The 15,920-nt window shown below is 38.7% G+C and overlaps 2 protein-coding genes across 2 annotated transcripts in view; one reads left to right on the forward strand and one right to left on the reverse strand.

The window, feature by feature from the left end:
• The first annotated feature begins 1,347 nt into the window (after positions 1–1,347).
• Positions 1,348–14,653, forward strand: Ttc14 (tetratricopeptide repeat domain 14). The gene is made up of 12 exons (XM_028872678.2): positions 1,348–1,592; positions 2,105–2,229; positions 2,338–2,537; positions 3,896–3,980; positions 4,104–4,233; positions 4,438–4,593; positions 5,146–5,217; positions 5,623–5,742; positions 5,841–5,963; positions 8,007–8,124; positions 9,048–9,157; positions 9,915–14,653. The coding sequence occupies exons 1-12, from the start codon at positions 1,435–1,437 to the stop codon at positions 10,828–10,830; spliced, it is 2,313 nt and encodes a 770-aa protein (XP_028728511.1). The 5' UTR covers positions 1,348–1,434; the 3' UTR covers positions 10,831–14,653.
• The window catches only part of Ccdc39 (coiled-coil domain containing 39), a 34,224-nt gene continuing 31,572 nt past the window's right edge, over positions 13,269–15,920 (reverse strand). Inside the window, exons 18-20 of the mRNA XM_028872677.2 lie at positions 15,741–15,917; positions 15,580–15,653; positions 13,269–14,567 (exon numbers count right to left, since the gene is read on the reverse strand). Coding sequence (XP_028728510.1) covers positions 14,414–14,567; positions 15,580–15,653; positions 15,741–15,917 — 405 coding nt within the window. The 3' untranslated portion in view covers positions 13,269–14,413. The remainder of the gene's footprint in view (positions 14,568–15,579; positions 15,654–15,740; positions 15,918–15,920) is intronic.

The raw sequence follows: 15,920 nt of genomic DNA on the forward strand, positions 1-15,920 counted from the left end.
TAATCTTTTCCTCTTTTTCCGCTCTTTCTCTTTCTTTCTCTGCACAGAGGGTAAGGGTCCTCTTCCCACTAATCTGAAATGACGTTTATATAGTGAGAATGCCTGTTACTGGAAATGCCCCCTATCTATTTAATAAGATGATGTGGTCTCCAGGATGCATCTTGACTTTTCACACTTGTACTTAATTATAGTGCCCCGGGTTTGGATTGCACTTGCTCACCTCCTTTTCTGACTACCCTCTGCCTAGAGAAGAGGGACCCGAGTAGACACCTTAGCACCTCCATTCACTTAGCTTTAGTTTTACGTCTGTATTCTTCTGTCTAGTCCACCTGTAGACTGAGACACTCTGAGCCAGAAGTATTTTCGTCTTTAGAGTCTAGGGTGTTTGTTAAAGGATACACGGATGTGTTCACTGAAAAAGGAAATCTGAAATCACGAAAGAAGTGATCCTAGAAACCAGACATTGAAAATGTGTTTGGGGATACTTAGCATTCACGATTTCCTTCACCATCTCTGCCCCCCACCCTCCACCCCACCCCCGCGCACCGGCCCCCAATCCTATAGTTCACTGACTTATTTATATTTCTTAAAAGTTTCTTGGAGTTTTTTTTCAAGTTTTAAAACATTGTAGGCTGGATTGTAGCTCAGTGATAGAGCCCTTGGCTGCCATGCTGAAAACCCTGACACTGATCCTCTCACGCCCTCTTTCCCCTTTGTGGACCGGTCTAATATCCAGTGTTCTGTCCCTTTCAAAAATCAGGCATTTGTCAGAGAAGAAATGAATTCAAAACTCCTGTAACTCTAAAAGGTCTGGCCCTCTACGGTGGGTGCGGGTCTTGGGTGCCTGGTGTCACGGAGTGCGAGGCCAGCGCAAGCAGAGGCAGCAAGCCGCCGCCAGGGTTTTAGGTTCGCCTACCTAAAGTTCTTCTTCGTCATACTGTGCACCACAGGCGTGCGACAGACATCGCCTCTGAAGCAAGCGACTTCCATAACAACTACAAAGCCACAACCAGAAGGGGAGCGTGCGTGCGGCACTTTAGAGCGGTCCGGCTGGTGGCGGACGGTGGGGTACACGGTGCACACACCTCCGGCTGCTTCGGTCCACCGGCCCCTTTCCTGGGACCGAGGAGGGCACCGGCCCCCAGCAGACGGGGCTGAGGGAGCAGCCTCCCGGGGCTGCTCAGGCACCCTGACTGCGCTCTGCATCCCAAACGCGAGCCGGAGCCGCGTCACGACGTACGAGCCGAACGCAAGCGTGCTAAGTCACGCCTCCAGGCCTCCCCGCCTTCAGCCGCGGACACGCTTCGCGCTTCCTGCGGCTTCCCGTAGCCGCGCTGGGTCTCGCGAGACCGAGGCCGAGGGCCGCCGAGAGCGCTTCCGGGAGGTTACCGTGGCGGCTTCGCCCTGCGGGAGCCGGACCCTGGCGGGCTCGTCATGGACCGCGACTTGCTGCGGCAGTCGCTGGGCTGCCACGGCCCGGCGCTGCTGTCGCTGCTGCGGAGCGAGCAGCAGGACAACCCGCACTTCCGGAACCTGCTGGGCACGGCGGCCGAGCCAGCCCGCGGCGCGGCGCCGCCTCAGGGAGCGGGCAGGTACGGGGACCGGGGCCGGGCGGTGCGCAGGGCCGGCGGGAGAGCGGGAGTCCGGGGAGCGTGGCCGGCCACTGGCTCCCGGCAGAAGGACCGGCCTGCTCCTTCTGAACCGCTGGCAAAGCTCTCAGAGCTTCCCCGCCCCCATTTCCAAGTGGCGACCGTGGGAGATGGGGCTTGAAACTTCCTCTAGCGCTCAGTGGGTAAAGTCACTTGAAGTCAAGCTTCACGACCTGAGTTCGATTCCCAGGACTCACGTGGTAGGAGATGATTTCCCCGGGTTGTCCTGTCACAAACACACCCCCAGTTGCACACAGTGGTACGTAGATGCCGCACATCTGCACTAAATAAACATATGGAAAGGCAAAATAATACAAGTAAATGAAATAAAAATCCCTCCAGAGACACAGCCTGGATGGAACCTGGGGAGGATTGGGTGATGAACACCACTGGCACGAGTTTGGATGCACGGAGAACTTTGCTCGTAACACAAGTTTAATCACTCATCTTTTAAGGAAAGAGAAGAGAGTTGACAACATTGAAATACAAAAATTCATCTCCAAAAAGGCAGACCTGCTCTTTGCCCTGTCTTGGAAGTCAGATGCACCTGCACCCTCCGAAGTGCACGACGACAGTGACAGTAAGTTGAGTCTGGAAAGCTAGAGAGCGATGGTTTGGTTTGCAGCGGGATCGCAAATTATCGTGGAAAGTCGAAATTATTGTGGTTGTTTTAAAAACTTTTTTTCAGATCATTATGCGGTCATGCCACCTTTAGAGCAATTCATGGAGATCCCAAGCATGGACCGGCGAGAGCTGTTTTTCCGAGATATTGAACGTGGTGATATAGTGATTGGAAGAATCAGCTCTATTCGGGAATTTGGTTTTTTCATGGTGTTGATCTGTTTAGGAAGTGGCATCATGAGAGACATATCTCACTTAGAAATCACAGTAAGTTACTTGGTAGTAATAATCCCATGCAAAAATTATGTGCTTATTCAGTTCCTCTTAAATTTACCTGTTAGGATACTTTGGGGGATTAAATATAAGCTGAAGAAAAATACAGTGGCTCTTCTTACTGAAAGTATTAGAGAGTTGGGCATTGGTAGTGCATGGAGGCAGAGATGGGCAGGTCTCTATTGAGTTCAAGGCCAGCCTGATCTCTGTAGTGAAATGCTGTTATCAAGAAAACAAGTACTAGAGTATTACATTTCCTCCATTTTTGTTTTTTTAGGGTTTGGGGGACTCTGGTTGCAGGTCAGTTTCTTTTTTTAAAATTATAAAGATCTACTAATTGGTATGGTGATGTCCATTGGTATTCTGGACATACATCTTCTGGTTAAACATAAGCTTAATAATTGGGCATTAGATGTTTGCATGTGAGTAATTTAGCAAAAACTTCCTGTCATATATTCAGAATAAATATATAAAATAATTTGCCTCAATTTGGAATGTTTCCCTTTAAAGCAGTTGATTTTGCTGTCTCACCATCTGAAAAGGAAGAACTATAAAACTAGCAAATGGAAATGCACACCTTTAATCCCAGCACTCAGGAGGCCGAACCAGGCAGATCTCTGAATTCAAGGCCAGACTGGTCTACAGAGTGAGATCTAGGACAGACACCAAAACTACACAGAGAAACCCTGTCTCGGAAAAAAAAACAAGCTTTATTGTATTTGGACACAAATTTTTTGTAACTACAAATCTTAAATTTAAGTAACTGACATGTCTGTTAACAGATGCATAAAGCCATCAAAAAGAATGAAACTATGCCATCTCTGGCAAAATGGATGAGACTGAAAGACCCAATCTTTAGTGAAATAAGCCAAACAGAGAAAGACAAATGCCACATATTCATGTTATGTATAAAAGCCCAAAAGTTGATACAAAGAAAATAGAATAGTGGTAAGAGGAAACAGAAAGGGGATGAGGATAGACAGGAGGTAGACAACTGTTGTCCAAATAGAGTTGGGTTAGAGGAAAGTGTTCTGTAGCACACTAGTGTGACTGAAGTTTATAACTAGAAAGTCTGAAGACTCTAAATACAAAGAAATGTTGTATTTCTATTACTAGGATAATAGGATAATTATACAATCTATATTGAATGGCCACCCTATAAGTATTGTATAATTGTACCCTATTAATATGTATAATTATGCATTGATTAAAAAGAAAGTAGTGTTAGACTTTAGTGTTGTTAATGTTCATGTCAAGTATTGCCCCGTCATAATGAATAGCTCAGATAAAAGGAGATAGTGTTCTTGTCAAAGAGTGAAATGTGTGGTGTTTTCAAATACTTGTCATTGCAGGCTCTCTGTCCCTTAAGAGATGTGCCTTCTCACAGTAACCATGGAGATCCGTTATCATATTACCAAACTGGTGACATAATTCGAGGTGATCAGTTTCAACTTAGTAATTAAAATTTTCAAATTAATGTTGAAAGTATAATGAAGGTAATGTTTGAAAAGCTTATTTTTGTTTTTACTTTTTTATTACTTGGTCCTCTTTTTTTTCAAGCTGGAATCAAGGATATTGACAGATATCATGAAAAGCTTGCGGTATCTCTGTATAGCTCATCTCTTCCACCACACCTATCTGGCATTAAACTAGGTGTGATTACTTCTGAAGAGCTACCTTTGTACTACAGGTACTTATCATTTATATACTCATAACAAAGTAGAACTATAATTTCTTTATTGTAAAGTGGGTTTTCATTTTCATAACCTTTAAATTACTTTAGGCTTGGTATACAAAAATGGTGTTAGTTTTTAAACCTCATATAGTAATATCTTTAGTAGAAGCTGGTGTGCATTGTACTCATGTGTTTGTGTTTCTGATTTTGCCCCTTAAGGAGGAGTGTTGAACTAAATAGTAATTCCTTGGAGTCCTACGAAAACATCATGCAAAGTTCTCTGGGATTTGTTAATCCAGGAGTAGTTGAATTCCTTCTAGAGAAACTAGGAATAGATGAGTCTCATCCACCATCTTTAATGAGAGGCCTACAAAGGTAAAAGTAGATCTGCATTCTCTAAGTGGTGAGGGGAATGAATTAGCTCAGAAGCTGAATAGCTGAAGAATGTATTTGACCATAGCAACAGGAATATGTTGAAGGCCATAACTGCTCCTGGTATGGACTCTAAACAATGATAGGGATGTGCCATGTGACCAAATAGAGACAGGTACAGAAACTTTGTGTATGTGCTTAAGAAAAATAGCAGCCGGGCGGTGGTGGCGTATACCTTTAATCCCAGCACTCGGGAGGCAGAGCCAGGCGGATATCTGTGAGTTCGAGGCCAACCTGGTCTCCAAAGCGAGTTCCAGGAAAGGCACAAAGCTACACAGAGAAACCCTGTCTTGAAAAACCAAAAAAAGAAAGAAAAGAAAAATAGCTATTTAACAGTAATACTCACATCTGATAGTTAAAGGATTTTGCTGTATAAATGTAATACAAATTTCCTGCTTGATATTCATCATTTTACTGTTGAGTATCTACCAGAGATAGAATGAACTATACTTTTATAAAGTATTTACATTTTTTGACTCTTATTTTCTTTCATAGCAAAAATTTCTCTGAAGATGATTTTGCTGTGGCTTTAAGAAAGAAGCAGTCAGCGTCGTGGGCTTTGAAATGGTATGGGGGTTGTTTTGTCGAACAGTGGCAGTTACTCAGTATGAAAGTTCTGGCAGTTGGTGCATTCCTTCATCCTCATAGAGACTAGAATGTGTTTACAGATGAACGAACACCTTTTTGACATTCCTTTTATAGGTAGTACGTTGGTCTTAATATTGGAATCTTAACAGACTTTAGTTTTATTCAGAATTGTTTTCCAGAATTAGTGTCTTGATATCTGAGTTTTGTAAATGTTTGCTATGAAAATCTATAAAAGCAGGATGCTTTGCATGTATACTGAGAGTAATTTGAAAACTACATTTTTGTCCAATTTAAAGGCATTTTCTTTAATAATCATTCATAATAACCTTTTCTTTATTAGATACTTTGTGAAGTATTTGTGATGTTTTATAAATGTGTTTTCAGTGTGAAGATTGGGGTCGATTATTTTAAGGTTGGGCGACATGTGGATGCTATGAATGAATACAATAAAGCTCTGGAAATAGACAAACAAAATGTGGAAGCTCTGGTAGCTCGTGGAGCACTGTAAGTGAATTTTGGATTTTAAGGAGTATTTTTAAGAATGAAGAATGTTTAAGTAGGTCACAAGATTAAATTTCTCTAATTTTGTTTAATGTCTCTAGATATGCAACCAAAGGAAGTCTGAACAAAGCAATAGAAGATTTTGAGCTAGCATTAGAAAACTGCCCAACTCACAGGAATGCAAGAAAATACCTCTGCCAGACACTTGTCGAAAGGGGAGGGCAGTAAGTATGGGATTTCATTTCATAGTAAAAGTCCAATTTGCAACCAGCTCCCGGAATACCCTGAGATTTATGTAAGGAAGTAGTAGCTTTGTTGTTTTTTCAAGACAGGGTTTCTCTGTACAGCTTTGAGCCTTTCCTGGAACTCACTGTGTAGCCCAGGCTGGACTCGAACTCAGGGAGATCCGCCTGGCTCTGCCTCCCGAGTGCTAGGGTTAAAGGTGTGCACCACCACCGCCCGGCTCAGGAAGTAGCTTCTTAACATGTGCAATTCAAAGTACTCTTTGTTTCAGTTTTGGGGGGGGGGGGGGGGGGGGGGCACGCTTAGATACTGTAGTGCCTCAGGGTTAATTGCTCTAAATGCATATTTTTGTTACATAGAAAAGTACAAGAGAATAAGTAAGTGTTCTATTCCAGAGTATATACCAGGTTTTGCTCTAATGAAGGATTTAGTTTTTAAATCATTTTATTGTAATAGTATGTAATGTTGCAGATATGAATTGAGAGATTTTTATTGAATTGTGATTAAGATTCTGCTGTTATATTCAGCTTGTAGCTCTGCTCTGTCTAGTAAGCTCCACAAATTCAGATTAAATGGTGGAGTTAGAAGTATTTGGAAGTGTTGCAACTAAACTCTAGTTGGTGGCCTGAACCTGGGAGAATAGAGCCTAAAAATGAGGCAGGCTAAAGTCTCATGCAATAGCCAGCTTTATTCAGAGCATCAGACAATTTATACTATGAAGTTATTCAGAGGGTGAAGCAGGGTCAGACGAGTTTATGCTGTGTACAGTCACAAGGGCAACCCATGTGTGGAAACACTTTTCAGTAATGAAAGTAAGAAGCAATGTAAAATCCAAAGTAAACTCACTCCTACATACTACTTGTGGGAGGGGCATGGAAGCATATGCCAATAACAAATCCTTGTATGGAGTAACAGATTACAAGACTCTTGTATTGTTTACCTGGAGTTTACACAAGCTCTCAGAAATCTCACACAGCTTCATTCATGGACCATGTTCCAGCAGGCAATAGTCAGCTTTAATAACTAAAAGCTGTAAAATGTTATGATAACATCATTGTGCTGCTTTTTTTTTTGCAATACTGGGAATGGAACCCAGGGTATTTCAAACATGCCTGACAAGCACTCTGCCAGTGAACTACATCCCTAGCCATCTTTGCTATTATTGAAGAAAGATTGATATCTTCTCTATCATATGTCTTCTGCCTAGCCATTCTTGCTTGGATGAGCATTCCATCCAAGTATTTCTAGGATGAGAATGGCCACAAATTCCAAATTAATGAGATTTCAATTAGTGACCGGAGAAGCTTTTTCACTGTTACCAAGAAAATAACTAGTATCACTGAAATGAGGTTGTCTTACTCCTGGAGTCTTGGCATCTTTTAGCTGAGTGAGTGGCTACATTAACCATTTATCCAAACCACAAGTATTAGTCATGATTTTCTTGTCCCTCAGCTCCTTACATCCAGTCTACTGACACAAAACTAACCCCATTTGTTTTTCAGTAATAATTTTTCCTTCAGTTCACTAGAAGTACTTTGTAAAGTCCTTTCACTGACTTATATACAAACTTCTTTTTCTATGTAGCCGGGAACTTGCTATTTAGACCTGATTAGCCTCAAACTCATAGTAACTCTCTGCTGCTTTGCCTTCCAAGTGCTGGGATAACAAATTGTCACCACACCCAGCCAAACTTTCTAATTTTGATTTTCCACAGCATAGACTTAGAAATTATATGATAATGATTGTAGGTTATAATGATATCTACAACTCTGTGTGTATGTTATTATTTCCAAAGAATTTTAATGGTTTCCAGTGCAAATTTTTCCATAGAAAGGAAACTTCATAACTACTTTTAAGAAGCCACCTTATGTAAGTTGTCTTTTTACTAAGTAAGCACATGAGTAGGTAATTAGAAAATAATTTACTAAACATAACTTTCCTCTGAGTTCTGTCATAAGCTTCTGATGACTTCTGTGTGTACTTGGCTAAATTTGTTTTTACAAAATGTTGAATCTTCCTAATAGGTTAGAAGAAGAAGAAAAGTTTTTAAATGCTGAAAGTTACTATAAGAAAGCTCTGGCTTTGGATGAGACTTTTAAAGACGCAGAGGATGCTTTGCAGAAACTTCATAAATATATGCAGGTGATTCTTTATTTCCTCTTTGAAATTTAATGGTATTTAAAATTAATGCCAAAATGTCATTTTCTTTTAGGAAAAACTAGATTACATAGATGAACTATTATGAAAATGAGTAGCTTTTCCTAATTAGGTTTGACATTGCATTGTAATATTACTGCTTTTTTGTTTATATTCCAAAGAAAAATAGCCCTGTTAGAGAATACCTATACCTAAACTCAGTGTGTGATTTTGAGTGTTCCCCTTTGTAGGGAGCTTACCTGGTGGTTATAAGATTATGAGTACTGCTGATGTAATTGGGCTAATTATACAAACCTTTGTAGACATTTTTTACCTGTCCTTTCCTGTAATACTGATGATGATGTTTTCTCATGCATTTTCTTCTGAATTGGACCATTGCTGCTGTGTCTGACATCTGGTGCTGCTCATCCCCATCCACAAACTGGAAAATGATTTCTTATGTAATCATGCATCCAACTGGGCTGTGCTATTTTTAAAATGGTTTGTATTTGAACATGGTGATTTTCCCCTCAATTCACCTTTGTGGAATGTCCTTATTTGAATATTGATTGTAAAATTTATGTCCTGCTTACATTTTTCAACTTTTAAAAATAATTTTTCATCTTTTTTTATCTTACCTGCATTCTGGGTCATTGGTACTACTGCAATGGCTTCCCTGTTTTTCTTGGGATACCAACTGCAATATGGTCCTCAATACTGTTCTGGCCATTCAAATGATTAATGCCAAACGTGTGTCATTCATTTTTTTATTTGGAAAAAAATAACTTGTTTAATACTGGCTGTATGGTGATTTGATTATACTAAATTGGGCTTCTGGTTGGGGGGTGGTCTTTTAAATACTGTTTATTGCTTATTCTGCTATTTTTATTTTTAACGTGTGGTTTTTTCCGATATCTGGGTTCTAAAAGAAATCTTTGGAATTAAGAGAAAAACAAGCTGAAAAGGAAGAAAAGCAGAAAACAAAGAAAATAGAAACAAGTGCAGAAAAGTTGCGTAAGCTCTTAAAAGAGGAGAAAAGGTAAACTATAATATTCAGTATTTTTTAAATTTAAAAGCAACTACTGAGTTGAAACCAAAGTGCCATGTGGAGATAAAGTAAGTAAAAAAAGAAAAAAAAGTATCCCAAGTGATAATTCTTAGCAAGCATATGTTCCACATGTTTATCTGTCAAAGAAATTAAGCGAAGTAGTGTCTAAGCTTAGAATTCTTTTTAAAAATTAGGGTTAAAATATAGAAGAAGTTATTTAACTGTTTCTGGGAGATAGGCTTTTAGAAGAACTGTGGTTCTTAGATACTGGTGGTTTGTCTGTAGTCATTGTAAGTTGTGGAAAAATACTAGCATCTAGTGTTTAGAGAACAGTTAAACACCTGCAGTGCACAGGACAGTCTGCTCCTGCATTCAGGAAAGAGCTCTTTGGCCCTTAAAAAAAAAAAAAGGAGCTGTTTGCTGAGGGGGAACATGATAAAACTAGAGGTAGCTAGATAGAAAACTCAGGTTCTTCTTTCTTGTCCAGGTAGGCATAAAGCAATGATAGAGAAGTCACTGCATCTTTCAGAAGTAGTGGATTTGCCTATAGTGACACCTGTCTCCATAGGCGTTCTCCAAAGTCATGCTTCATGGTAAAACTTGATGCATTAATTGAGATTGTAATTATGTCTGAGTGACAGATTATAGAATATCTGCAAGTGATACAAAATAAGGTCAAATCTTGAGGGATATTGGACTGATTTTCTTGTACTTAACATGTCTGATGAGCTAACTACTTTTTTTTAAGGCTGAAGAAGAAGAGAAGAAAATCATCATCTTCCTCTTCAAGTGTTTCTTCTGCTGATGAATCCGTTTCTTCTTCCTCATCTTCTTCCTCTTCTAGTCACAAACGGCATAAGAAAAGTAAGAGGAATCGTTCAGAGTCTTCTCGCAGTTCAAAGAGGCACTGGTCTAAGACATCTTCAAGTCACATAGATCAGAATAGGAAAGATGATTGCTACCCAGTTCCAACTAATACTTCAGCATCTTTCCTTAATCAAAAACAAGAAGTGGAGAAACTACTGGAAAAGCAGGATAGGTTACAATATCCAAACACACAGGTAAAAGAGAAAGAGAGATGCCTTCTCACATCTTCAGGTGAAGTGCCAGATGATTTGGGAGGTAGGTCTGAAGACACAAGAGATTCTTACAATAACTATAAAACCCAGGCAGGTAGTAGCAAAACCGAAAAGCCATATAAGTCAGAAAGATATTTCTCCAGTAGGAGAAATTCCTCAGATTCCTTCTGTAGAAATTCAGAGGACAAGATGAAAGCTTCTAGTTCTAGGAGATTTGAAAAGGACACAGAGGGAAGAAAAGATCACTCTAGGAGGTGGGAGCCAGGGTCTGTGAAGTACTCTACTTCACCAGCAAGTTCGGACTACTCTTGGAAGTCACTTGAAAAACACAAAAAATACACTTCTGGATCACGTGACAGTAGACCTGAGCAGAGATACCAGTTCACTACAAATCAGGGAGAGCGTGCATATGTAAAGGAGGACAGCTGTGGGGGGGGTAACAAAACCGAGGCTCCAGAAGACACACTAAATAGCAAAGAGCAACCAGAAAGCAGAATTAAGAAAAACTTACCTCAAAATCTCCTCAATATATTTAATCAGATAGCTGAATTTGAGAAAGAAAAAGGAAATAAGCCAAGAAAGTGATCTGCTTAGGAAATTTTCAATACATTTTCAGAAGTCTGGGGATGCTTTAATCCTAAGAAACGGTTCTGGGTCTAACATCATTTGCAGCAGATGACAAGATGTTTCTAGGTTTTGTTTCAGTTATCCCCTTCATCATAGTGCTTCAGGTATGTGCAGATAGAGCTCTTACTCTGGCAACTTAAACTTTTCACCTCAAGATATTTCCTGAGCACTTTGTTTCTTCATTGTATTGTGGTTTGTGAGAACCCTAGGCCTATCATATTTCACTGTTGGAGAGAAATACGTTTGCGCTAAACAGTTGGATGTTTTATCAAAAAATACTTATTCTCTTTTGTTAAAAAGCCATTAGTTTTTTTTTTTTGTGGGGGGGGATATTATATGGTTGAATGTATCTTAGGTACTATTTTAAGTCATTTGTTTTAGGCATTAAATTTTTTGCACCGTTTCATTTTTAAGTGATAAATTATGACTTGGTTTACCTCTTAATGCCTGATGTAAATGGTTTGTGAACATTGTTTTCTTCCCAGCTTAACAAAATACCTTAAGAATAATAAGACCATGAAAGTTGGTTAATCAGAGCCTGTTTTACTTATTTCTCCATTATTATTTTTACTTAATGGTTATGGTCATAAGAAAATTTTTAACTTTAAATATTGACAAAACCCTTAGGGAATTCTAGACAAGACTAAATGAGAATAGAAAATAATTTTTAGTAAAAATAGCAGCAGAGAAGCACCCTGTAAATCTGGATTTTTCTGTCTTAATATTGCAAATGCTTGGGAAGTCAGTAGGCATGTTTCTAAATAGGGGAAGGACTGGCTTGCGGTTTACTCTTCTCTATTATTTTCTCTTTATTGAAGCCTTCTCTGAATCCTAGTGAATGATAGAATAAATTCCAGGCCTCTGGGATAGCTCAGTATGTAGAAGTACCATCCCAGCTGATGGCCTGAGTTCAATCCCAAGACCCCAAGGCATAGGGACAGAACTGACTCTCAAAGCTTGTCCTCTGACAGCCACATACAAACACCATAGCTACACAAACAGCTAATGAAGGAATCATCTTGGACTTCCAAAGAACGTGTCTAAATTACTAAAAATTGAATAGTAGACTCTTGGAGACATTAGTAGGTATCATAGCTGTTGCACTTACGATGCTCTTCATTTAGGATTCTAGAAAGTGTAAATGGCAGTGAGCTTTTAATCTCTTGTTGGTCATTAAACAGAATCCACCTGCAGACATACATGAGAGAAATAGGGAGTGGCAGAAAAAGACTCATTGCATGTTTGTTTATAACAGTAAAACGCTAAAGTTTTAGTAATGATACATACTATTTGTTCCAAATTATAGTGATAGAAAACTACTGTAAAAACAGTACAGTAGGAAAAGAAACCTTAATTAAGAACAGTAAATAACGGCAGCAGAAATTGGATAATCACTTCAGTATTAGTTTTTGTACCAAGGAACTCAATATATTATTTTTATTTTTATCATTATTATTATTATTATTATTGGGACTGGGGGTGGGGAGAACAGTGAGCATCTGTGCCACATATATGGAGATTGGAGGACAACTTGAGGGAATCAATTCTCTCCTACCTTACGGATCCCAGGAATCAAACTTGGGTCATTGGGCTTGACAGCAAGTACCTCTGTCCACTGAGCCATTTTGCCAGGCCAGCACCAAGGAACTCTTAAGAGTGCTCTATGTATTAATAGTTCCAGTCTTAGTTCTACGTAGTGGAGGTTTGTTAAAGAGTAGAAACCACCTCTCTGCACACTGCTTGATCATTGAGAACCCCAATTATATACCTTATAATCTTAACCATATCATCTTACTTTACCCTTAGGAAAGTGCCTGTGGGGTAGGCTACCAGAATTTGGAAATTACAGCCTTCTTAATAGGATTACATCTTTCCTAGTAGGAAAGGACATGATAATTTAAGCAGTCTACACTAATCTAAGCATCTAGCTCCTTGGGATATTTAAGGAGTTGTCACAGGAAAAAATATAGGAGGTTTTAATTGATCCTCAGTGATGTCTTCAGTTGTTTCTTTCACATTAATATGTCCATAGTTTGTATGTACCCTGGCTAGCTTTGTCTTGGTTTCCACGAGTAGAACTGTGACTTCTGGATGTTAAGGTAACTGCAGATCTGCAAACAGAGGGGTTGGTCCTTTGTCTTGCCATTTAGCGTTATTACATACAGTTAGTGTAGTGATTAAATGTAAACTTGGATGCTGGCCATTCCAGACTAAGGTCTAGTAGTGACTCCATAGGTAGAAGTTAACTACTTATAATACTATTACTATGCTTCAAGACCAGTATGTTTTGCTTATATGTTACTTCAATAAGCCTGTAATACAGTTAATCATCCCTGTGTTACAAGAAGAAAAAGCATAGGAAAGTAAGCCTCCTAATAAGAAACAAAAACCTCACCTTCGTAGAACACAAAGTTTAATGTTTAAGTTCCAAGTAACTTACAAACTAATAAGTGACTGAGAATCACAACATTAGTAAACAAAATGATTGGATTAATCAGTTTTAGATCCTAAACATCATGCATTTTGGCAGCATTCCAACTAAAAAGTGCCCACAGTTTTCTTTGCCATTTTAGTTATTACATTTAACTATGCCTTTCTATTTCTGAATTAAAAAGATTATGAGTAGAAACAGATCTACTACCACTACTGCTTTCAGAAGTAGCTGAGTAGTGGTTCTAAGACAATCACTGTTGTAAGGTTTAAAGGAGAAGTTCCTTTGTATACCTGAATGCTAATATATTTAAAAATCTAGCTTTATAGTAGTATTTCACACTCTAGTCCAAGAAGTTCAAAGTGCTGGATATAAAGTATTACCTGAAAAAAACTAATTTTAAATATAGTATGCAATATCTACCTCCATTGTAAATTTAATATGCTCAATTTTTTCAAGGTCAGAGTACAGACAGTCTTAGCAACTTAAGTTGTACTTTACGCATATATAGAGATAAATATATATGTGTGTACACATATAGTGTTTTTCTTACCAAGGGAGGGGTAATGATACTATCTTTTTGTTATAAATTATAACCAAAAAAAGGCCTTTAACAGGTGTGTGTCACCCTCAGAAAAAAATTGGAGGAATATGGTTATTTGCTTTTTGTTTTTAATTTTAAAAAGTCGTTTTGTGTTTTGGAGTAAATGAAAATTTCCTTATTAAGACATGCAGTGAACCTTTAGAAGTGTATTCCTAAGAGAACCTTCTTTTCTAATCTAAGTGACTGCATAAGACATCTAACACTACAGACATCAGTGTTCTCTCCCCCCCACCCCCTCCACACTTTATCACAAATGACCTGGCTATGGTTCTGCATTTCTTTCTCTATGAATAAAACACTAGGGGAAAACAAAACCAACTGCCTTTGTTCTTTTCTCAACAGATGTTTTAGCCACTATGCAGAACTTTGCTCTGTGGTACTTCCAATACTATTTTAGTAGGATTGTATGTGTCATTAATAAATGGAACCCCGGAAAAAGGGAGACTTAACCATTAATGCGATTTTCATTTGTGTTCAAAATTTGCACAAGAGATTTTAAAGAATGCTTATTTGCTGGGCTTTTTTCCCTTAGGAGTACTCGAATTACTGCCATTACTAGGTGACCTAGAACCATTGCTTTCTGTCGGAGATCCAGGGAAGCTGATCTGTAATACTTTAGCTGAAACGGGAGAAGCGGGCGAACCTGGGCTCTCAGGCGACCTAGAACAAGAAAGGATTTACTATAAACATAATGCAAAATGTACTTAAAATAGACCTTATTGGCAAAAAAAAAAAAAAAAAAAAAATCATAATTCCATAAGTAAAGAACAAGGAAAACCATTAGTGTTAATAAAAATTTAAAGTATGACCAATTCTTTCAAAAGAAGAAATGAACATAGTTTAAGTAGTTCAATAATTGTTTCTGTGAGCAAATTATTTTCATCTGTAATCAGTTTCTTAGAATTGGAAGCAATATTTTGTAAAATGACAAAAAAAGAGGAGCAAGTGCTTGAAAAGTCATCAAATGTTAGTCTTAAGTCATTTGAGCTGAAGAGGAAAGTAGGTGTGTTGCCGGGAAAAATGGTGAGAGTGTTTGGAAAGTAGCCATTCAGTTCTAAAATAATTTTATAAAAAGTACAAGAAATTTAATATGTTAATAGTAAGTATATTGAGTGGCTTAAAATATTTATATAGAAGCAGGCTTTTTAAACTTAAAACACTGTCTTGGGGGATCCCTTTTTTATTAATATTTTCTGAGAGTTTCACAGACTAATAAAAACTAATAAATAGCTGTCAGCTGTAGAAATTGTAAAACCAGCATCATCATTAATAAATCTGTCAACAAAGACTTTGTGGCCATGACTTATCCCTACTGATAGGTTTCTGGGTTGCATTAAGCTATGTAAAACACTGTAAATCGAAGCTGGTTACATAGAATTTCAAAGAAACAGTTGTAATTACAAACCTCTGTACATCTGACTTGCCCTTTTACAGTTAAAAAAGATTTAAATTTTCCCAGAGTTGGAGTTCACCCAAAATGTTAGCTGTATCACCTCAGTTTTCACCCAACTCGTACCCCTAAAATAGTGTACTAGTTAGAATGCATGGGGCTGCAGGGGTCTTGCTATACTGTGTTTGCATGGTGAGGCTGCTGAAGGTGAGGAGAGTGGGTAGCGTGCTGGCGAGCAGCAGCTGTGAGAGTTGAGGTTCTGCCTTCTAACCTTGCCCTTACCTGAGTGATAACTGTGAAGACTGTGAAGAAGACCTGGAGCTCGGGCCTTTCGCTGTAGGTAGTTCTAACCCATTCTGGAAGAATATTTGAATCATTAGTCCTGCCACATTTTAGAAGAAAACTAATCAGATACACAGACATACTATATTATACTCTGTTACCTGCTCAAAATATGTTTGAAGAATGATGTGCATTTCAGCATTTTCCATGACATTCACTAACATTTGGTCAATGTCCCTGTGAAACTGTTTAATCTCACGGAGTTGAATGTCTTGTTCTTCCAGTGTTTCTTCATTTGTTTCTTTCAAAATACGGATTTCTCTCCTGAGTCTGGAACACTG

Source organism: Peromyscus leucopus, chromosome 6 (genome assembly GCF_004664715.2).
Source record: "Peromyscus leucopus breed LL Stock chromosome 6, UCI_PerLeu_2.1, whole genome shotgun sequence".
In the NCBI taxonomy this organism is placed as follows: domain Eukaryota; kingdom Metazoa; phylum Chordata; class Mammalia; order Rodentia; family Cricetidae; genus Peromyscus; species Peromyscus leucopus.

Excerpts from the sequence above, each read along its gene's own strand:
- Ttc14 (XM_028872678.2), top strand. The coding sequence starts at position 1,435 with ATGGACCGCGACTTGCTGCGGCAGTCGCTGGGCTGCCACGGCCCGGCG. Across the intron at positions 2,230-2,337 it reads AGTGCACGACGACAGTGACA|ATCATTATGCGGTCATGCCA; the intron begins GTAAGTTGAGTC and ends ACTTTTTTTCAG. Across the intron at positions 9,158-9,914 it reads CTCTTAAAAGAGGAGAAAAG|GCTGAAGAAGAAGAGAAGAA; the intron begins GTAAACTATAAT and ends CTTTTTTTTAAG.